Below are 22919 nucleotides of genomic sequence, written 5' to 3'. Positions count from 1 at the left end.
AGCTGGGAGTGGCTCTGCGCCAACAGCCTCAGTCACCGCACGCTGACAACCCGCCCTCCCGCGACTCCATGTCGGGAGTCCCCATCGTTTTCAGGGGTTATCGAACGCGAAGAAAACATTCTTAGCTACTGTTGTCCATCTCTGAGTTATCCTAGAGTGTCTGGTCTGTGGAAGAACTGTAGAATCTCAGGGTTGCACGGGGCCCCAGGATTTAGACAGAAGCTCTTCCTACACACAGTAGGCTTACCTGAACCCTTCCGACGCGGGGCACGCTGCACACTTACGAAGCAGCGCTTTCTTTTATAGGGCCAGATCCTGTCTCACTGCCTTAGCCCGCTGATCTGTTTTCCACTAATGGGTACTGTGTGCTTATTTATACAGCATGATCTTGCATTAAATCAGTGCGGACAGAGTAAACACTGTGATGAGTTAAAGGGATATCAAGTCATTTAAAAACAGAGGAAAAAAAAAAAATAAAGGCACAGAACTTAAATACACCAGGTGGAAGCAGGTGGACAGCTAAAGTGGCAAGATCAGAGAAGTGAAAACCAGAAAGACCATTAATTCAAAGAACATGAGTATTTGATATAGCACTTTTTCAATACATCATAGCACAGGCACTTTTAGAAAGGCCAGTATGTGTGTGTTCACTGACATACCTGTGTGTTCATATTTGTGTCTCAATAATGAGCTACTCTTCTGGAATATCTTATCACACAGATCACAAGCATACATTCCATTTTCTGTCTTTCGCATTTTCTTTTTGGGTGGCGTGGAATCAGAGTCATTCTGATCCTCGACGTTTGACACCCCTTCTGAGCTAGTGTCTTGCCTTTCATCCTAAAGGAAGTCGAGAATAAGAAAATGCAACTTAACATAGAAACAAGGCATGCAAATAAAAGCATAGATTAAAGATGAACGGATTTATAATTTCAACAACTTGACCAAAACAAGCACAGTGTGGCTCATTTCCTACAGCAAGGGAAGACGACAAGAGGGGGTTGCTTGGATAAAAATGAGGTGGGCCTAATACAGACAAAACTACAGCAAAAACATAATAACTGGCACTGGAAGGAAAGCATGTAAAAAGAATGTACAATGTGTACTAACAAAATTTACTTGGTTCCACGTGAAGTTTTTTTGTGAAAAATTTGCAGAAAGTTTGGTGAGTATGAATTAATCGGTAACATATGACTGTATTATCTGCCTTTGTTTTTCATTCTGGCTTTCACTAGGCAAGAATTCAGACTTTTAAAAAGTGGTCTTTAGATTCTTGGAGCTAACATTTGTCTCATTGGAAGGAAGGAGCTCTGCTCTACCATTATTTTATGGGGCAGGCTGGAAAAAAAGTGCAGGCAGGTCCACATTTTTAAACAGGAATACTTGGTAGTCAAAATGAATCTTTAGAATTAGAGTAGAATGAAAACAAAATGCAGGCAATCTCAGGAAGGCAATTCTGGCAGGAGGCTCTTGTTGATGGAATAATCCTGCAGGGGACATGAGGAATTAGGTCCTCTAAGAGCTTGGGTCTTTTCTCTAGTCTCCCATTTTACTGCCTCTAAACTGCTAACGTTTCTGCAAGTCCAGTGCTTTCCACATTTCTGACATCTTTGCTAAGGTAGGAGAGGCGCAGTCATTTGCTGGGGTCATTTCTGAGCTGCCAACGGGTGTTAAAATAACCTGACTGCTTTCATTGCTGTTTCATCTAGTCCTAAGACTGCACAAATGTTTTTGTACTCAAATGCCTAGAAAGTGCTCTATACACGAAAAATTTAGAGGAATTCATGGGTTGTGCAAGAGTTATCACAATGACAGGAAACTTAGTCAGTAGCAATATTTAAGGGAGAACAAAAGCAGCAAACACACATCTGAACAGGATATTGAAATTGTTATAACTGAACCTACTTATAGAAGACATTTACATGAAAGAACAAATAGCTATCTCTCTGATTCATTTGATTCAATCAGAAGTTGATGGAAAAGACAGGAGACATCAAGGTTAGTGACATGAGAACAGCCTGGACAACGAGACATACAAGAGTCACATAAAAAGCCACACCCAAAACTACCATGTACATTTCCATAGAGTGGAGAGTGAATATATAGATTCACAGCCACATTTCCTCCTACTAACATCTACAGCTCAGAAAATGATTGGCAAATTCCCTAGGTTAAGGTCTTCATGTACGGAATTCTTGTTTAATGAAGTCTTTTGTAAAATGAGGTGTTAGTATGTGAGAAGCAGTAGCTGGTCTGCCTGGTGCTCACCTGTGGATAGGAATACAGGAAAGAGCTTCCAAAGTGTATCATGAATGTGCCTAAGGAAAATCTACACATGGATCCCAAACATTTGTTTTTATGCCGCCAGAAACTTATCTTTCAATAGCCCTTTTCCATGAACTTGTAAGTACTCTCCTATCTCCATTTACTAATGATCATAATCAAGGCAGAAACTATCACTAATTTTGGGAATTGAACTACAAAATAGTAATTCCATCAATGAGCATCCCAATTTTGCTTTTCTCTTTCATTTGTAATCTCAAGCAGATGTTTAGCTGAGACTCATAAATCATTTTCACTCACACCTCAGTTGATAACAATACCCCGGATTAGTAAACAACGGAAAACATCAACCATGCCACAAAAAATTAAAGCAAACAACGATCTATTTCATTTTGGAAACGGCAATTTGTAACAACCTTTTTGGCTCTGTGGTGACTCATTTTTATTAGGCAACTTTCCAACTAGCATTCACTGGCGGATTCGGGATGAGGATATATTTTACCTGACTTCCATTGGGCTGGATGACTTTCAAGGGTGGCTCCTGGACGGCAGGGCTGACTGTAGCTGAGTATGTGTAAGCCACCTGGGGAATCAGAATAGTCTGCTTATTGGCAGCCAGTGCGCGTAAGCACGGAACACTGTTCTGGTCAGCAATGGCCACGATTGTGGGTAACTGGGCAGTGACTGTCGGGATAGCAATATTTATGGGGTTGGCACTTGGTGGGATTACATTTACAACTGGTTCTGAGTCTGTAACACAAGTGTCCTTTTGTGGCTCCTTTTTTGCACAAGACAAGTTCAAGGGTTCTTCCTGGACAGAATAAACACTGTTCTGGTAAACACTAGTGATAGTTGACCTTTCCAATGATTCTCCCTGTTGCTTTGGTAGTGAAAGATCAAGAGGTTCTACTTGAGGCTCTTCCTGTGCACCCTCTGCTGTGTACGAGTAACCCTGTGGATTTCTGGATGAGGAAAGGTTGAGAGGGGATGGGGACGGGGTACTACTTCTAGAGCCGCTGATGGCTGATCCCGCCGGCGGACCCGGAGAGTCAGTCTTCTTCAGAGGACTCTGTAGGCTTTTTGTGCCGTCCTGGGCTTCACTTTCAGTTGTGGGTTGAGGCTGATCCTCATTCTTCACGGGGGTGTTTACTGTGCCGGGTTCAGGAGAAGACGGTTCAGAAGGCTGCACTGAAATCTGCCCAGCCTGCATCTTCTCAAACCACTTCTTGACGACATCCAGGGGTAGGTTCACCGAGTCGGCGATTTTGGAGAGCTCCTCTGCGCTGGGCTGCGCGTTCAAAGCATAATATGCTTTCAGAAGGGACAAGAGGTTCTTCAGAGGCGGGTGACTAGGAGACAAACTGCCATCCCCAGCGCCTGAAGGGACAGACGCCTCGGCCTTCTCTGCTTCCGGGGCCGGGGCTGGAGGCGGCTGCGCAGGCTGCTGCAGGTCATAGTGCTTTAGTTCAGGAAGTGCATTGAGATCGCCCGGACAGTCGTCACACAGAAGGCAAGTGCTATCATCCGCGCCTCCTTCAAAGCTTTTGTCCTTCTCAGACTTAACAGTCAGATCTTCCGGTAGCTTCTCACTTTTGCAGCTGTTTGTGGGGACCGGATTTTCTTTTTTTAAATTCTGCGGAACAACCTGAAGTTGGCTAGGCTGCTCCAGACTGTAGTTAATGATAATTTTGGTTGTTCCATCTTGATCAACCAAAGGAAGGCTGATGGCTGAAATCACAGAGTGGCCACCTTGTTGTAGGGATGCAGCACTGATTGTGTCTTGTTCTTTGGATGCAAGATTGGCTTGATTATTCTCCAAAACTTGCCTTATGACATTACCATCGACTGCCACTTTAAGTACATTCTGAATGTCACTTAAATTGATACTAATAGGAGACACCAAACCAACTGTTGGCAGAACAACAGCTTGCACCACACCCTGAGGAGAACTGGTCGCCTGTAAAGGGCCACCACCGCTAAAAACCCCGTTTTGTAAAGGGGCTGAACAGTTGATTCCTGAAGCAACCACGATGGGTTTGAATTCATAATCCACAGGTTCAGTTTTAATTTGGTTTACAGAAAGTTGTTCTTGAAGGGGTTTATTCTCTATCTTTTGCCGGATCTGTGGTCGCGTGGGACTGCCTGGTGATGCCGACAGAGATGGCGAGGAACACTGAGACGTCTTGATTCCTGTCCTTGGCCGCCCGTTCACAGGCATCAGGCTGATACATTTCTTACTGCTTATGTGTGAACTATAGGAACCAGAGTGGGAAAAACGTTTCTTGCAGTTTGGGCATTCATATGGCTTCTCTCCTAAACAAAAAGATTATATTCACTGAATTATTACATATACATTTTTGTATATTCATATTCCCTAAAACAAGCAACATCCACTTTAAAAAAGTGAATGCTTGATTTTGATACAATTTCATTTAGAATCATCATTTTAAGTTCAAAAACACAGAAATGTTAAAAGCCCTAGTGAAACCTTAGTTCTGAACTACATGTGCTAAACATGTAGTTTAATGTATAATATTTTTGCCAACCTTTATAACTTTAAATAATTCTCACATGCCAACATAATTATATCCTACTCTTTCAAGTAATTTGTTTCTTTTCCTGTTTCACCATCTATATAATTTTCTGTATTTCATTCTACTCAACCATCTGTAAGAGAAAGTAATGTTAGAAGAAGGAAAAGTAAAATCTCTAGGACGTAACCAGTATGAATGTTTATTCTTGATTGATGAAATCCTATCTCCACAGTTTCCTTGATAAAAATCCCATATCCATAAGGTTTCCTTGAAAGAATCTTTTATAGTAGGATAAGGTGTTGCTATGAGCAACTGGCTTATTAAGCTGGAATGTGTACACCCTGAGACGTAGTGGGGTTTCAAATTTCGTGACAGTGGGTATGGTAAAACATTACTTTTATATTAAAAGACTACACTGGAGAAGAGCGCAGCATTTGAGTGAATGGTTAGGATGAACAAGGCAATGTCAGAGGAGCTGCTTGCCTGTGGCGGCCTCCCTCAAGCTGCTGCCCCAGTCTCCCCAGGGACACGGATTCGTTCACCTTGCCCATTACAGATGCTCCTGCAGAGAACTCTGAGAGCCCCGAGCTATGTGAGGTACTTTAAGACAAAGCTTATTTTTCATTTTAGTTAAAATTTATAGTTCTAGTTCACTAATTTATAGTTTACAGGTTACAGACTGTAAGTTTCAGTAAGTGTGACCCTCTAGGTCGTTAGCCATTTATCCCCTGCACCCATCAATGTTGTTAAGTTAAAAACAAGGTGTATTTCCTCAAAAATATGATGAGTGAAGAATCAGATAGTCAAACTGCTAGCAATCAAAGAAGCCCTCTACACAGGCCGCTTTTCAGTGGCGAGTCCAGTGTATGTCATCCTGGCCATCAGCTAGCCCGGGAAGTCACTACCCACTGTGTGTGGGGTTCAGATCCCGGCTCTGTCACAGTATCCTCCCAGCCTTTCCAAATCTCAGTGTTTTGCTGTGTGAATGCAGACACGTTCTCACCGGGCTGTGAGATTACACACAGAACTCTCTGAGGGGCCGGCACTGGGGCGCAGTGCTTTAATGCCCTGGCCTGAAGCCCCGGCATCCCATATGGGCACCAGTTCAAGACCCAGCTGCTCCACTTCCAACCCAGCTCTCTGCTGTGGCCTGGGAAAGCAGTAGAGGATGGCCCAGGTGCTTGGGCCTCTGCACCTGCGTGGGAGTACCAGAAGAAGCTCCTGGCTTTGGATCGGCACAGCTCCGGCCATTGTGGATGGAAGACCTCTCTATCTCTCTCTCCCTCTCTCTGCCTCTCCCTCTCTCTCCATATAACTCTGACTTTCAAATAAATAAATAAATAAATAAATAAAAGAACTCTTTGTGCACTCTCAGCAAATGTTAGTGACCTAGGACCAAGCAACTCCACTGAGACAGCTGGCCACCAGGCCTACGTCCCCACCTGGTTTCTCCCCGTGTTGCCACACGGAGCATGTCTGACTTTCCTGCTACAAGCCAGCCTTTCAGACTAATGAGGAGCTGCCACGTGTATCCTAAAGCCTCTCTTGTGTAGGTGAAGTAGAACCAGGTCCTGCAAGCATCCCTCATGGGCTGTGGCCTTCAGAACCCTCACTGACATTAGCCTGCCTCTGGATGTTCTCCAGTTACTGTATCACTATCTTTCCAATGGGATGCCTGGGATAGGATTCAATATGCAAAATGCATGGGCTAACGGTTTCCACTGAGGGGAAAACAAGGGCTATGTCCTAGTACATATCTATTTTCATATTCTTAATTAGTTACTAACATTTTAAGGGTGAGCTGCATGCTAATATTCCTGCCAGAGACAGTAGGAAGACAGACATCTAGAATTCAGACTATTCTATCTTTACAAACAGGGAGACGAGTAGAACAGTGATTAACACAATGGCTTGGTAGTCACGATGCCTACGCCAGAGCCCCAGCTTTGCCGTATGTATCATCTGAGAGACCTTGGTAATTAAGCTCCCTAAGCCTTTATTTTCCTATTTATAGAAAGTAAGAAGTAACAGCATCCGCTTCATGGGGTTATTCTGAGGACTATGTAAGGTTTTTTTTTCTAAGATTTTATTTATTTATTTGAGAGGTAGGGTTACGGACAGTGAGAGGGAGAGACAGAGAGAAAGGTCTTCTTTCCACTGGTTCACTCCCTAAATGGCCGTAATGGCCAGAGTTGTGCCAATCTGAAGCCAGGTGCTTCATCTGGTTTCCCACACAGGTGCAAAGGCCCAAGGACTTGGGCCATCTTCCACTGCTTTCCCAGGCCACAGCAGAGAGCTGGAGTGGAAGAGGAGCAACCGAGACTAGAACCGGTGCCCTTATGGGATGCCGGCTGCACAGGTGGAGGATTAATCCACTGTGCCAGAGTGCCGGCCTCAGGACTATGTAAGTTAATGCATATGAGGAACTGGCACATGGCTGTACATGGTCAAGTATTCCGTAAGTGCTGGCTATCAGGGTGGGAGTTTGGCCTAGTAGTTAACACTTTTATATTAAAAGACTACACTGGAGAAGAGCGCAGCATTTGAGTGTCCCACATCAGAGTGCCCAGGCTTGATTTCCACCTCTGGATCCCATTCAAGCAGTGATGGGTTCCAGCCATCCATGTGGGAGACTTATCTTGAATTTCCAGCCCCTGGTTCCTACTCTGGGCCCAGCCCAAGCAGTGACAGGCATCTGGGGCATGAGCACTCTGTCTCTCTGCCTCTCAAATTTCATTTCAAAAATATTAATTATCATGATCATTATTACTGGGAATTACCTTGACATTTTATCATTGCCAGAAAAAAAGGCTACAAAACAATTATTCTAAAGCCAAACTCAGTCTATCAGAAAACCCCTAGGTGTAACTTCATGGCTTTAAGGTCAATAGCTCAAGTCTATCATCTAGTTTATCTACTAGGTTTGGGTTTACAACTTAGTTTGGCGGTTGCAACAAGAAAGTTGCATAAGCTGGATAAACTGTGAATACTAAGATGTCTTTTAATGGCTGAGGTGGGCATTGGGTTGCATATGATATAAAGTTTTTCCAGGCTAACCTCAGTAACACAATGGAATGAACTCCAGGTCACTTCCTGGGAAGGATCACAGCCCATTTGCTACAGGCTCATCTGGGGGTAGGCTACGGTGACCTTCTCTTCATCAAAGCTCAACTCTTCTGTGCAGAGTTCAAATGACTACCACATGATTCTGCACAGGGTTCATCACAAAAGTCACAGTCCAGGTAACCTTGGAAGTATAATTCTGGATCCTGATTCTCAGTATCATTGAAAATCTCATCTGAGAAAAAAAAAGTCACAGAAGTTTCCTGACGAATATATAGTTCATCCACTGTTCAACAGTGCTGATCAAACTATCTGGGGTGAAGAACCAGTTGTTTTTGAGTTTTGTTTGTTATTTTATTTTATTTATTTATTTTTGACAGGCGGAATGGACAGTGAGAGAGAGAGACAGAGAGAAAGGTCTTCCTTTGCCGTTGGTTCATCCTCCAATGGCCGGCGTGGCCGGCACGCTGCGCTGATCTGATGGCAGGAGCCAGGTGCTTCTCCTGGTCTCCCATCCGGTGCAGGGCCCAAGCACTTGGGCCATCCTCCACTGCACTCCCGGGCCACAGCAGAGAGCTGACCTGGAAGAGGGGCAACCGGGACAGAATCCGGTGCCCCGACCGGGACTAGAACCTGGTGTGCCGGCACCGCAAGGCGGAGGATTAGCCTGTTGAGCCATGGCGCCAGCCGAGTTTTGTTTGTTATTTTAAATCTCCAATCCTCTGTTGACCAGTATTTGTAAAATATAATGAAATATATATACATATATATATCAGAGCAATGTCCTGGTATATTTATTTCTCAATGATTACCTTACTTTATGTATTTATATTTTCAACAACCAGAAGCACAGGGTTTTGAGACTAGTTCCAGTCCAGGGTTGACACTTTCAGTAGCCCTGCTCAAGAATCCTCCCGTGGAGTAAACTAGAGCATCACAGCACGTATACCTGGACTGAATCCAAGTAGCCACCCTGGAAAAATGCTTTTCCTAAATTGTCCTAAGGAGAAGCATTACTGCGCTCTGTGGAAGAATGTGTCTTAAAGAAGAACGCCTTCTCAAATTCTCCACTCTATTAGTTTAAGGATATTTCTGAGTATGACATAAATTCTATTTTGCTCTCTTTTCTTTGTGGTGCTCCAAGGAACACTCTTTTCTATGGGCTTAGTGGTGTCAGGAGCAGTCCTTTTCCTGCAATTGACTCTTTTTGCTTTCAGACAGTTTGGGCCTTGGTTACTGACGCCAGCTTTGTTATTTCCTAAGCCTCAGAGCCTAAGCTGTGGTCCAGTTCCAGCATATGTATGATGCATGGGATTTCATGACATTCTTTTTTTTCCACCTTTACTTCATGTCAACCTTACTTTCTTAACATTTTGTATGTAGTTTTAAGTTAGAACACTGTGTTAGAGGTACAGAAGCTTTGTAGTAAATACTTTGAAGCACAAGACAGCTCTCCATACACAGTGAGTACTGTGCAGAGGACGAGGACGGGGGTGGGGCGGGGGTGGGGGCTGCTGTGTGCTGGCCGGAGTGCTGGAGCTTTTTAAAGCAGCAGCAGCAGCAGCAGCAGCAGCAGGCCCAGTCAGCTCACAGCGAGCTCTTGTTCAGCCAGGCCTCCCACTTGATTGAGACTGGTTTTTGAATATCAATGCAAGACTTCAATAAGTTTCAGCTTGTTTCTAGACTGGTATTCTAACCTTTGGCAAGTTCTAGATTTCTCTGTACCACTTGATAAATCCTCCTATACAAATTCAACACAAGAAGAGGAATATGACATTCACTTTGTTAACACCAGTCTTGTTCTTGGGTTTGTTTTCCTTCCTCTACCCCAATTTCAACATTTTTAAAACTCTCTTGACGTAGCTGTGTCTCTACCAACAATTCAAATTGTTCCTAGTAGAAGGGAGGCTATTAAAAATACTTTGCTATTGATCAAATTTGTTCACTAGCACAGCAGCTAAGAAACAGGGTGCTATAGCAGGCTGCAAAAGATAACCTCTACTTTTCAGAAACAGTCAACCTGTGAAAATAAATATTTGTGTAACAATCTTGGTTTAAGCGTTTCCAAGTGGCAACATTAGCATATTTATCATTGGGTTTAGTTCAGTATTATGGTAAAACGTCTAGAAATGCAGTTCCAAAATATAACAGAAATCACCCACACCCCTCGCAAAGCCACCCAATTGTACTTTTTTTGTAGGAAGATGTTTATAAAATGTAAATGTCAATACAATAATTTTCACAAAATAAGCAATGTGCAAATACTCCTAATTTCCCATTCGTTAGCTAATGGTTCTCTTTCATTAAAATTATTTAAATCTAAAATAACATATCAAAATTAATCAGGACATGAACACATTTCATAGTGTAATGTGAGATGCTACTAAGTGTTTTTTGATGAGCTTTTGTTCATGTAGACTGAAGAAATGTGAATGTATGAGTAGCTCTTTTTGTGTCCTGTGTTTGTAAAATGGACAATACTTTTCATCAAATAACAGTATCTATTTCATAAATGATGCTTTAGGAAATGACAGAGAATGGAAAGGTGAGCATGGTGGCACACACTCTTAAGTAATAACCTTTTACAAACTATAGCTCTCTACCCTTATTAGTTGTGCAAAAGATGCAATGAAATGAATATTCCCCAGAAAGCTAACATGTTTTTAGGTTGCACTTGTTAAAACGTGGTGTTATCTTCTGGTTAGGAAGTCTGCAGTATGTCATATTATATTAATTTGATATATTTTGGTCAAAGGTTAGGAGTCTAATAAAATATCATTTCCGAACAGAAGGTTTCCCCATATTAGCCTTTATCCTACAAGAAAGGCAAGGAGTTCTTGGTCATATACAGAAATCACATTATTATTTATTACCACATATGCTATGATGTTCAGGGCGTAGAAAGACAACAAATATTTACCGCTGTGAATCCTTAAGTGCTCTTTTAGGTGGTGTTTGTATTTGAAAGCTTTTCCACATTCAGTGCACTTGAATTTACGATTACCCCCAGACTGCGTCACATGTCTCTGTAAGAAAGAATTGGTATTTTATTTGTGAATTAAAAGAACTTCACACATAGAGAACATCCAGTCTGTTAAAAGTCATGTTTTGGATGAGTATGATGATTGTGTTTCTAAAAGGTTTCAAGTTCCAGCAGTCACAAAACATCAGCAGTAATTTTGACGTGGAGGAAGTGGGCACTGAGAGAGCAGTTAGATGCCCATGTCCCACATCAGAGTTCCTGGGTTCAGATCCCAGCGCTGGCTTCAGCGTCCTAACGCAGACTCTGGGGGGCAGCGGTGAGGGCTCAAGCACTTGGGTCCCTGTCACCCATGTGGGAGACCTGGACTGAGATCCCAGCTCCTGGCTGTGGCCTTGATTTACCCTTGGCTATTGTGGGCATTTGGGGAGTCATTCAGTGGACAGGAGCTCTCTCTTTGTCTCTCTTTCCATCTTTCAAAAAAGTTATGATTTAATAAAAAAAAGAATTTTGACATAGAGAAAGTCACAATTTATTTCAAAAGTTGATGAAAATGGAGTTAAAAGATAAACTTACTTTGGTGTAAAAAATTAAAACTCATACATAGTTTTTTCATAATATGCATTTTCCATGAACTTCTTTAAGATCTATTATATAATACTTAACAAAAAACATAATACATGCTTTATAGGGACTAGAGATTAATAGATTAATTTTGTTTACACTTTGATTTACAGATAAAGAAGCAGAATAAAAATATTCAATCATCTGTTAAAAGCACAGTTACTAAAAAAAAAAAATACAAAACAAAAACAAAAAACAAGGTCATTAGAAGGCCAGGCTTTTCCCAGTATTGTAACTATCTCCTTTATGTTTGATATTTCTAACATGTAGTTTAGTGGGATGATTTTTAAAAATACTTCTACCTTTTCTGTCAAATTGGATTATCATAATGGCTCATCTATCTGGTTTACTAAATTCACATTTTTATGTGTTTTAAATATATTGTTGCACACTTACATTAATCTCATGAATGAATGGCTTGAATTACATGAAGGGTCTTCACAAAGCTAAAGGAAAATGTGTAATATGAAAAAACTATGCGTGGATTTCCACATTATTTTTTTGCACCAAAATAAAATCATACTAACTTGTTAAAGCCTGTCCAAGCAGGATCTAGTTTGAGGCACTAAGGATAAGACACCAATTTGAAAACAGCCCCGTTAGAACCACATGAATTTTGCTGAAGTCGAAGCAAGAACAACCACAGATTTATGGCGAAGTGTGGATGGAAGGCTGGTGAAACCACTGAGGTTTCATGAAAACACTGTCCCCACTGTGGGGACAGTGGCTCAGAGCAAGTGGCAGCACACAAGCTGATAACCTGTTTTGAGAAGGGACAAGATGAAGGTTACCCTGAAGTCTGCAGGGGCAGACCATCCACACTGACTTGGAGGAAGAGATTAACCCTGTTCATGCCCTAACTGAGGAAGACTGGCGCTCACCCACACTGGTTCCGCGTGCACACGACTGCCTGCAGAATTCAAGTGGAACTACCTTTCTGCTTGGTTAGCACCCAGGCGGCAGCTACAGAAGGGGCAGAGCTGTCAATGGGAACCTTACACATCTGGGGCCGGCATCCTGAAGCACTTCTTCCAGAATCAGAACAGAAGAGACATGCCTCTCTCAGTGTGATTCTGAAGGTAAAGCACAATCAGTGCAAGCAACCGCCACCAGGAAGGGAAAGTGGTCCAAAGCACAGTGGGCCAGCCAGGGCAAAGGTCGCAGCAACAGTCCGAGGGGATGCTCGAGGCTTCGACTTTTGGCTTTCTGGAAGGCCAAAGAACGCTCGCTCGTTAGGAGAGTGTGTTGAGAAACTGAGTCAAAACCGTAGCAGAACAGTTGGGAAAGCGCCCAGCTTCCCCAGGGTCCTTCCCCGTGACAATCTCCCACTCACTCCTCCCGGCGAGCACGGACAATGCCGCGAGCTTCACTGGGAAATCGGCAGGCATCCACTTTACAACCACTCCTTGGCTCCTCCTGACTTCTTGGCGTTCCCTGACCTTAAAAGTATCTTTCAAGGGTATCCATTTTTCTTCAGTTAATGACACAAAAAAGACCGTATTGACTTAGCTAACTGCCCAGGACCCTGGGTCTTCAGGAGTGAACTAAAAGGCTGCTATTATCACTTACAAAGGTGCCCTGAACTTGACGGAGCTTAAGTTGAGAAGAAGTTTATGCTTTATTTTTTACCCTTTAGTTTCATTTGTTATGAACTCTGAAATGCGCTCATATTTCTTGCAATTCCTGCTAAAAGAAACTTCTGAAGGATCCTTATTTCCCCTGACTAAAGATTCTGCGTCTACAGGTTCCAGGACTATGGCTTCTGAGTTTCCCACGTTCTCGCTCAGCTGTGTTCGAAGGTCACACCTCAGCCATCTACAGAGTCGCGGTGTTTCACACGCACAGCCCCGGCCGGCCTGGTGTCCTGTTCCACACTTCGCTTCACTCTGGCTGGATTTCCCTTTCGTTCTACTGTGAAGCCCCTACCTGTCTTTCAAAGGCCTCACTCCAGTGCTACCGGCTTCCCGCTCACCCTAGCTGGGCTCTTCCTTCCATTGCCTTTGTACAGGAAAGAAAGCATGCATATTTATGAAGTATCAGGTCCTTTTCATCCAAACTCACACTGAAAATACCAAGTATAAGGGGTCTTCAACAAGTTCACAGAAAATGTGCATTATGACAGAACTGAGCGTTGATTTCAAAATTGTTTTGCACCAAAGTAAACGTGTCTTTTGACTGCATTTTTCAAGAACATTCTGAAGTACTCTCAGATACGGTGACAATTCCCTGATTTCTTTTTTTTTTTTTTTGACAGGTAGAGTGGACAGTGAGAGAGAGAGAGACAGAGAGAAAGGTCTTCCTTTGCCGTTGGTTCACCCTCCAATGGCCGCCGCGGTAGCGCGCTGCGGCCGGCGCACCGCACTGATCCGATGGCAGGAGCCAGGTGCTTCTCCTGGTCTCCCATGGAGTGCAGGGCCCAAGCACTTGGGCCATCCTCCACTGCACTCCCTGGCCACAGCAGAGAGCTGGCCTGGAAGAGGGGCAACCGGGACAGGATCGGTGCCCCGACCGGGACTAGAACCTGGTGTGCCGGCGCCGCAAGGCGGAGGATTAAATTCCCTGATTTCTATCTCAAACCTCTCCCCTCCACTCTAGTCTCCTAGAGCCACTGCTTGTTTGATGCTGTCAGTGAAAGGTGACAGGATCTGAAGCCCACCGTGCTGGAGACCAGACTCTTAATTTCCCTCCTGCAAACCAGCTTTCTCACTAGCACCTCCTCTCTGTGAAAAGCACCCCCAGTTATTTAGTTACTGCTGTGGCCTTGAGCTCTGGAATTATCCTGATCCTTCTCTTTCTGCCACCACCCCAACCCACACCCCGCCCAGCAAGCCATCTGAATAGACACAATGTCACCTCTGGCCAGGATTACAGCAGTGGCCTCTGAACCTTCTCCCTGCTTCCATTCTTGCTGCGCAAATCAGTGTTCCCTGGCAGAAGTACCAACATGGCCACTCTCCTTCACAGGCTCTCCTGCCACACTTTAGGATAAAACCAGGTCTTCACCTTGGCCTGGACAAGGGCCTGTATCTTTCGGCCCCCGACCCCCTCTGGCCTCACCTATCTCTCCCCTTTATTCACACTGGCCCCTGGCGGCTCCCTGGATGTGCCAGACAGGTTTCTGCCTCCAGGCTTTCCCGTGTGTCAGTCCGTCCCGACTGGCACGGTCTCCCAGGACTCTGTGCTGGTTCCTTCACGGCACCCCAGCACCAGCTTCAGGTTCCCCACTCTCACAAGGGTTTTCCTACCCTGCAAAAACAGCAGCTCTCATCATTTTAAAAATCTTTTTACCCCGCTTTGTCTTCATACTAGCTACTTTTCTTTTACTTCTATCTTATTTAAATTACTAAAATATTTCAAAAACAAACAAACAAAAAAAAGGGTGGGAGTCGGCTTGTGGTGTGGTGGGCTAAGCCTCCACCTGCAACACCAGTATCACATGGGCACCGGTTAGAGTCCCAGCTGCTCCACTTCTGATCCAGCTCCTTGCTTAAGGCCTAGGAAAGCCATGGAAGATGCCCAAGTGCTTGGCCCCTGCAGCCACGTGGAAGACCTGGAAGAAGCTCCTGGCTCCTGGCTTCGGATCAGCCAGGCTCTGGCCGTTGTGGCCATTTGGGGAGTGAACGAGTGGATGAAAGACCTCTCTCTGTCTCTCCCTCTCTCTGAAACTCTACCTCTTGGATAAATAAAATCTTTACAGAAAAATAAATTACTAAGGCATGCTTGCTACTGTCCTGGAGTTTGCCTTTCTCACCACTGTGCCTTTAGCGCCTAGAACAGGGCTTGACGCACAATAGGAACGGAAGTCTTTGTTGACTGAGTGAATCAGTAAGCATGGACATCCTCACCTGTTAGTTGCAATATGATTTCCACAGGTCAGCAAGCCCTTCTCCCCTAAGTTTGCTGCCCCGGAACCCAAGTGGTCTCTGGGACTGCCCGGTTCCACTGCCTCACATGATTGGCCCCTGCCTTTACCTGATGGGCTTCAGAACCACAGTCCATATGTAAAACCTACATTTGCATTCGCACAAGCGGCTTTCATGTCCAAAACAGACGTAAAGTCTGATCTCACAATGGCATCCTATGCTTCCACCACTCTCTCCTTCCTTTCATAGCGTGTGGCGGCAGCAGCTGCAGGGTGGCCACAGCAGGCCTCGGTACGTTACAAAGTGGAGGTTACAAAGTGGACCCTGCTGGGCTGGGCCTCCCGAGGCTCATCATCAGGCCCTAGATAAGCAGGCGATGTGTGTCTTGGGCAGTTTCTTCTCAGTATCCATTTCCTCCTTCTCTTGGGATTCTCTCATTCCCAGTGCTTCTTCAGGGCCTTAACCATCAGCCTATCTGAGGGACTCTTGGTCCTAGTCCTCCTGATTGCCACCTTCTCCCCCACTATCTTGTTATTTTGTGAGGGCTACTGCCAAAGTTCTGAGAAAGGTTGACTCTGTTCATTCCTTTTGTTGCATTTTTTTTTGGAAGGGTAGTTATCGTCTTAGCAAAGGATCTCTAGAGGACCTGTGATTTCTATCAGGTGTATTCATATGGCAGAGTTCTCACAAGTCCAGGTACGCAGACATTAATAATCCTTTGATATATAAGAAACTGGCCATGTGCCCTAACTCCAAAATATTCCTAAACATATCCTATGAAACTGAATATATATTTTATTTTATTTTATTTATTTATATTTTTTTTGACAGGCAGAGTGGATAGTAAGAGAGAGAGAGAGAGAAAGGTCTTCCTTTTTGCCGTTGGTTCACCCTCCAATGGCCGCTGCGGCCGGCGCATCGTGCTGATCTGAAGGCAGGAGCCAGGTGCTTCTCCTGGTCTCCCATAGGGTGCAGGGCCCAAGCACTTGGGCCATCCTCCACTGCCTTCCCGGGCCACAGCAGAGAGCTGGACTGGAAGAGGGGCAACCGGGACAGAATCCGGCGCCCCGACTGGGACTAGAACCCGGGGTGCCAGCGCTGCAAGGCGGAGGATTAGCCTGTTAAGCCACGGCGCTGGCCTGAATATGTATTTTATTTTTAAAAATTAGAGTTAAATTGATATTAATTTGATTGTTGCCAGTTAACACAGTCAAGATTTTGCAAAAAAACAAACAAACAAACAGACAAAACAAAGGACAAGGGTTAAGGCTTCTTTGGCTTTAATCTAAGTACAGAGCTAACAGTTTAAATGTAACTTACAGTCATAAAATGCTCTTGGTTGAACTTCCATAAACTTGGGCATGGTGACACAGAAGTAGAATAAACCATATGACAACTCAGTGTACAGAATAAAAAAATCAAAACAGGATGTAACATCCCTGAGTATAGGGAAAAAAATCCCAGTAGCTTATACTGCGACTGGTGACTCACTGGTTCAAACAAAATTAAAATTCATTATTTGATTTTCTCCTTAGTTTGGTTAGTATTAAGCCATGGGGTTTATAGTAATCACTGTTTATTTTTCCTATACTGAGTATTTCAGTAGGAGGCAATTTGAAATCTCCTAACCTTGGAGAAATACTTGTTATGGCATAAGCCAAATAGGTAAATCAATACCATGTCTGAAAAAGGAAAACAAAACCTTAGTTACTCTAAACAAATAATGTTCCTATGTGGTTTTTAATTGAGAAGTGACCATACAATTCAAATAAAGAACCCCTTTTATTTTGATAACGCTACATAAAAGACAGTGACTAGTACTTCCTTCTGGTATATCCTCTGCCTTCGCCGAGCGCCGAGTTCTCACAGTTGGGAGAGTTAGTGACGAGCACTTACTTGATCTCGTCCTGACTTATGTGATGTCATGTGACGCTCCAGTTGGGTTCTGTAGGCAAAGGTGTAACTGCACAGGGAGCAACTGAAGTTGTCCTCGTTCTTTTCATGGCGATATTTAATGTGTTCTTTCAGAGAGGTAAAGCGCTTATAGCCCCTGTCGCAATATGGGCACGTGAGCAACTGGGAAAATGCATCTGGTGTTCCTGTAAAGAAAGATCACTTATTTTAAACCTAAAACATCCCGAGAACACTACTAAAGTGACCACTAAGTCCCCATGCTAAGTGCCAGGTATTTGGCCATCCACTTTATTTGATCCTCAGAAGAATACAACAGTATGTCTATTTTATGAAAGAGGGAATGCAACTCCCAGGAAGGTTAAATAACTTCAAAGTCACACAGCCAGTAACTGATGAAGACCCCCGTCTTTTTCACTAACCCACAGGTCTTCCCTTCTTTTGTAGGGTCAACTGGACAAAGAAAATGAAAGTAAAATGAGACTATAGGTTACATTCATAAAGGTGTACATATTGAAGAGGAAATGTACTCTACAACAGAGTCTATTACTAATGGCTGTATCATTATTTAATGTTCATTCTTTTGATCTTGGAGAAGACATTATAAAGTTGCTGTCAAAAACAGAGTAAACGGTACAGTCAGATTGGGTTTTAAAGATTCACTTGCACTTAGGTGCAGCCATTTGATTGAGTTCAGAACAAAAGGAATGCATATAGCAGGCAGGGAAGGAGGGAGAGTGGTCGGGGCCACATCTGGACTTGGCCCACAAAGACCTTTGACGTATGTGTTTCCTCTAGTGAAACACACTGACAAATAACTTTCCAAAAATAGGTTCACTATGGGTAAATCAGAGTCTACCAAATTAACTTTATTTTTACACATATAAGCACTGAAGCCTCATAACCCTAAAATGTAATATTTTGCCAACTGATTTTAATATATTAAATTTACTAAACTTTACATTGTAACTAAGAATATTTTCCATATTTGATTTATTTCCCCACAGAAGGATTTCCAAAGTGATGCTGTAAGTATCACCTCTACTTTCATTTTGAGATACTTAGAGAAAAAGACAACCATGATAAATTCTTGACAATAAAATGCTTCCAAAACATATTATTTTACTTTATGGGAATTCAAATCCTTATAAACTGAATATCTTGCTCAAGGATTAGCTTACAAATAATAAACTGTGTACCTCAAATCTAAAGATCTAGTCACCTGTGTTTAAATACGTATTATGGGTAAAGCCCTGCCTGTGGCATCCCATACGGGCACCAGTGCATGTCCCATATGCTCCACTTCCAATCTGGATCCCTGCTGATGGCCTGGGAAAAGCAGCAGAGCATGGCTCAAGTGCTTGGATCCCTGCCACCCATGTGAGAGACCCGTATGAAACTCCTGGTTCCTGGCTTTGGCCTGTCCCAGTCCTGGCCATTGCAGCTATCTGGGGAGTGACCTAGTGGTTGGAAGATCTCTCTGTCTCTCTTCCTGTCTCTGTCACTCTAACTTTCAAATAAGTAAATAAATCTTTAAAATATGTATCAAATGTATGAGTGAAAGATTAACCAACTGAAGCTCCAAAGTGTATGATGTTCTCTCTTGTTACCAGCATGCGAGAAAGAGTTTTCTGTTAGGGATGACTTTAACTTGACCCTCTTCTTTGGGGAGGAAATCAAGTTTATGGTTTGTCCTGTAGGGATCTCCTCTTTGTTCAGGTCGGTGGGAAATCAACATTTGGGACCTTTTCCTTGCCAGAATGCCCAATCCATCGTGTTGATCTCAGGTGGTTGTAACGGCGAACGGCAAGGTCCGCCATTGTGAGTGTTTCCTTTTTTGAACCACAATGCCACAAGATTTTCACGCATGAAGCTGTTCCCACTGTACAAGTCATAGAGCTGTCTGCTCTCATTATGTGCTATTTTATTTGTCGTCTTCATGATTATTCCTTATAATTAATAAATATTAATTTTATAAAATCACAGGTTGCTCATGATGCTTGAACAGAAAGCTATTTTCATAAATCAATATTTATTGATTTTTCTCTGACATGAAAAATGGATTTATTGTTTCAGGCCACTAATATGAAACAATGAAAAATAAATCTGAATATCTGGTATAATCAGCATAGAGTGAGTAGGTTTAAAAGATTCAAGGTTTTGTTTCTATTTCTGAAAATTGAATTGTTTTAAAAAAATCACTTTTTAGCAATGAAAGTTTGTCACCTAGGTAAAAAAACACTTGTTTTTAGAATTTGTATAATAAAATGAAGGTAGTAATTCAATATCACTAAGAATAAAACCAGTCTATTTCTGTGTCCTCAGTAACTATCTATGACCACAAATGTTCTTATTTTCTCAAAACAGAATTCTTTGCTTTTTATATCATAAACTTCCTTTTTAGATAACATAACATTTCAGACCGATAGTACAGCTTGATATAAAACCTCTGAAAATTATCCTGCATTTGTTCGGCATTGATTCAGAATCTGTGGTTATTCAACATGCTAAAGTCAAGTCTGCCAGTTCACAACTTAGGAGGAGTGAGTGTAGGAGGGCATGTTTAATCTATTAAAAATTAAAGAACGTAAGATCTCCTGAAAACAATAACTTTTTACGCGTACACAGATGTTGCTGGTATGATACAGTATCTACTCTGGAACACTTCATTAGCGTTTAATTAAATGACAAGATGTCTGAAGGTAATGAGTAGTTAACACAGTCTATGTAATTCAGATGAATTCAGAACAGTTAGCTCCCCAAGCTGAAGGAGACCTCGCTGCCACTTATGACAAAGTTTACAACGTTAACCCTACTGAAAGGCTTTTGCCACAAAAAATTATACATGTCTACTTTCCTATTTTCTGTTTCCCATTCGTTTCTGTTACAAAACTGCTGCTTCTTCAGGGTGAAGTGGTAACAAGTTTTCTACAGCGGAAACAAATCCCATTGAAGCCAGTAACCATGAAGCCTCCAAACGGGCAGAGACCCACAGAGCTCTGGTGATTCTGCTGAGACAGACATGTGCCCCTTGGCCGTGGGGAGGAGCAGCTCCGGAGCGGCCTCTCTACCGGTATGTCCTCCGTCACTCACTCAGTTTCAGAAAAGTCTGCTTTTCCACAGTCGGTTCATGACTGGGAGACGACTGCTAGTTTTCTCCTGGGAACTCAGAGTGCATTCTGGGAATACCAAGTTAAGTCTGTCTGCGCAGCTGGGAACCCTGGAGAAATCAAACCCAATTCAGGACCTTATTACTTCGAGAACTCTTAAAACATTTCAAGAGGCTTCCGAGCTCTGGTGCAGATCTTGCATGAAAGTTCTTACGGAACATCTGCACCTAACTGCCAGCTGTTGCTCGTGCTTGGACAGCAGAATGACCACCGACAGTTTTCAGGATGGCCTGAGCCCACTTGTTTGGTTTTGCTTTGTATGTCCACCACTCTTTACCTGCTGACTCTTCTATCGTAAGAGAGCAGACGAAAGCAAACAGAAAAATCCCTGTCTGAGCATAGTGTGCTTTGAAGAAGACAGCCATGTTTTGCTGGCTAACAGTGCGGCAGGGCAGCGAGGGTCCGGCTAGTTCTCACCTCTACTGCCCGCTGCGTGTGAGGAAGTGGAAGCTGACGCACAGGCACTGTGCTCAGCGTTTCCTATGCAGTGGCGCTGCCGCTACACACACGGGCAGCCAGTAATTTAATGCTGTCCTGTCATCCTGGACAATGACCCACTGATAAAACAGGTTACTCCCTGGCCGGCGCCGCGGCTCAACAGGCTAATCCTCCACCTGTGGCGCCGGCACACCGGGTTCTAGTCCCGGTCGGGGCACCAGATTCTGTCCCGGTTGCCCCTCTTCCAGTTCAGCTCTCTGTGGCCCGGGAGTGCAGTGGAGGATGGCCCAAGTCCTTGGGCCCTGCACCCCACGGGAGACCAGGAGAAGCACCTGGCTCCTAGCTTTGGATCAGCGCGGTGCGCCGGCCGCGGCGGCCTTTGAAGGGTGAACCAACGGCAAAGGAAGACCTTTCTCTCTCTCTCTCTCTCACTGTCCACTCTGCCTGTCCAAAAACAAACAAACAAAACCCAAAAAACCAGGTTACGCCCAACAGTCACATGTGAATAGCTTCAGTTCTCAAGAGTGCTCCCAACAGCAGAGCGACAGAAATCATGATCCTTCCAGGACGGGGGAAAACCCATTGCCAAGCAAGTCCCATTTACCGTTCTCATCCTGCCCACTGGCTTCTGGTGTGCCCTGCCTCTGGTCCTCTTCAGGCGCCTCGGGATAGATGACGGCCGTATCTTGTTGCTGCAGGAACTCTTCAACGTTAGGATCATGGTTTTGCTCATTTTCTGCATCCGAGTCGCAATCGTCTTCTTTTACTGAAAGAAATGCACACTTTATAAAAAGCAATTTCACTACCAAGTTGTGACACAACTTTTCAAAACAAGAAACTATCCTGACAGACACGATTGTTCTTGAATTTGCAGAAAATACTTACTGAAAACTCAAAATGAACTCTATTCATTCTGCTGTAATCTTTAAGAAGTTATTTTGCTTTATAAATATAAATATTAAAATGCATGAAATCTTCCAGTATCTCTTTTAGTCTTTATAGCCACTTAATTTTCTTAATAAGAAAAACAGAGAAGGTGATATATTTAACTGGATTCTTTGCTTCTCAATTAACGATGCAACAAGGAAAAATGAAAAGATCACCCACCCAGCTACCTACCATATCTATTTAAAGTTTAAACCTCAATCAGTACCATACAGTCCAGTTCTGTGATTTCTTGGCTAATAGCTTTAGTAATTATCTACAGTAATAAATATGTAAGTGAAAAGCATCAAGTCAACCAAAATTGCTTCTTCTCTCCTCTCTCTAGTTTTCACACACAAGCAAGCCTATTCTTTCTCCATTTCTGCCTCAGTAAACATTTGACCATGGGATCCAGGGTGAGGTAACTTCCCTTCAGTTACAAAGATTAAGGAGCCCAGGGTTTCGCTTTGAGCAGGCAGCCCAGTTCCCCAAGCAGATCGCTGTGTGTGTCTCTCCCATGCTGGGGGTACCTGTGAGGAGTGAGTGGGCTTACTTCTTTAGAGACTTCAGACTGAAGGGCCAGTTCTAAATGTGAAAGCAGCACTCCCCAGCAGGCTCAACTGTGCCGAATCAAAACAGTGATGTATGATAACTTTTTGTTCAATGGTTATTAACAAACCTTGCTGGGCCTCCTGCCCAGTGTAGTAACTATATTCCTCAGAGTGGCTGCTGCTAAAAACCTGAGAATCAATGACACAGTGCTAATGGTGAGCCATACTTCCTTCCTCTCCTTCCTAATATTGCCAGTAGTTATCAGTTAGTTAGCATCTGCTGTATACGGAAGTCACACATGCACTGCATCATGCGGTTCACGCCGGCAGTCACCAAACTGGGGTTACTGGACGCAGGGGTGAGTGAGGGCTTTCAAGAGGGCAGCTGATTGTGTCGGTTTGAAGGAAATCAGCACCCAGGCCTGCAGCTCCCATGTCCGCTCTCCCTGCTCTTCCTTCTCCACAGTGTCCCTTGCTCTCATTTGCTTCAACGGGGAAAAAACAGAGAAAGGCACATTCCTCAATCTGTCCATTACATTAACCTGGTATCTTGTCTTGGAGGGTGGGGTGGATATCTG

General features: G+C 43.6%; 1 protein-coding gene across 3 annotated transcripts in view; it reads right to left on the bottom strand.

The window, feature by feature from the left end:
• ZEB1 (zinc finger E-box binding homeobox 1) overlaps positions 1-22919 on the bottom strand; it is a 199663-nt gene that overhangs the window by 5252 nt on the left and 171492 nt on the right. For all 3 annotated transcript variants that reach the window (XM_062211130.1, XM_062211131.1, XM_062211132.1), the window contains 5 exons: positions 21471-21632; positions 17244-17446; positions 10801-10906; positions 2786-4596; positions 660-840 (listed from right to left, as the gene is read on the bottom strand). In XM_062211130.1, the coding sequence (XP_062067114.1) occupies positions 660-840; positions 2786-4596; positions 10801-10906; positions 17244-17446; positions 21471-21632 (2463 nt within the window). The remainder of the gene's footprint in view (positions 1-659; positions 841-2785; positions 4597-10800; positions 10907-17243; positions 17447-21470; positions 21633-22919) is intronic.

The sequence above is a fragment of the Lepus europaeus genome, chromosome 14, assembly GCF_033115175.1.
Source record: "Lepus europaeus isolate LE1 chromosome 14, mLepTim1.pri, whole genome shotgun sequence".
Lineage (NCBI taxonomy): Eukaryota > Metazoa > Chordata > Mammalia > Lagomorpha > Leporidae > Lepus > Lepus europaeus.
This window is presented reverse-complemented; position numbering and strand designations above follow the sequence as displayed.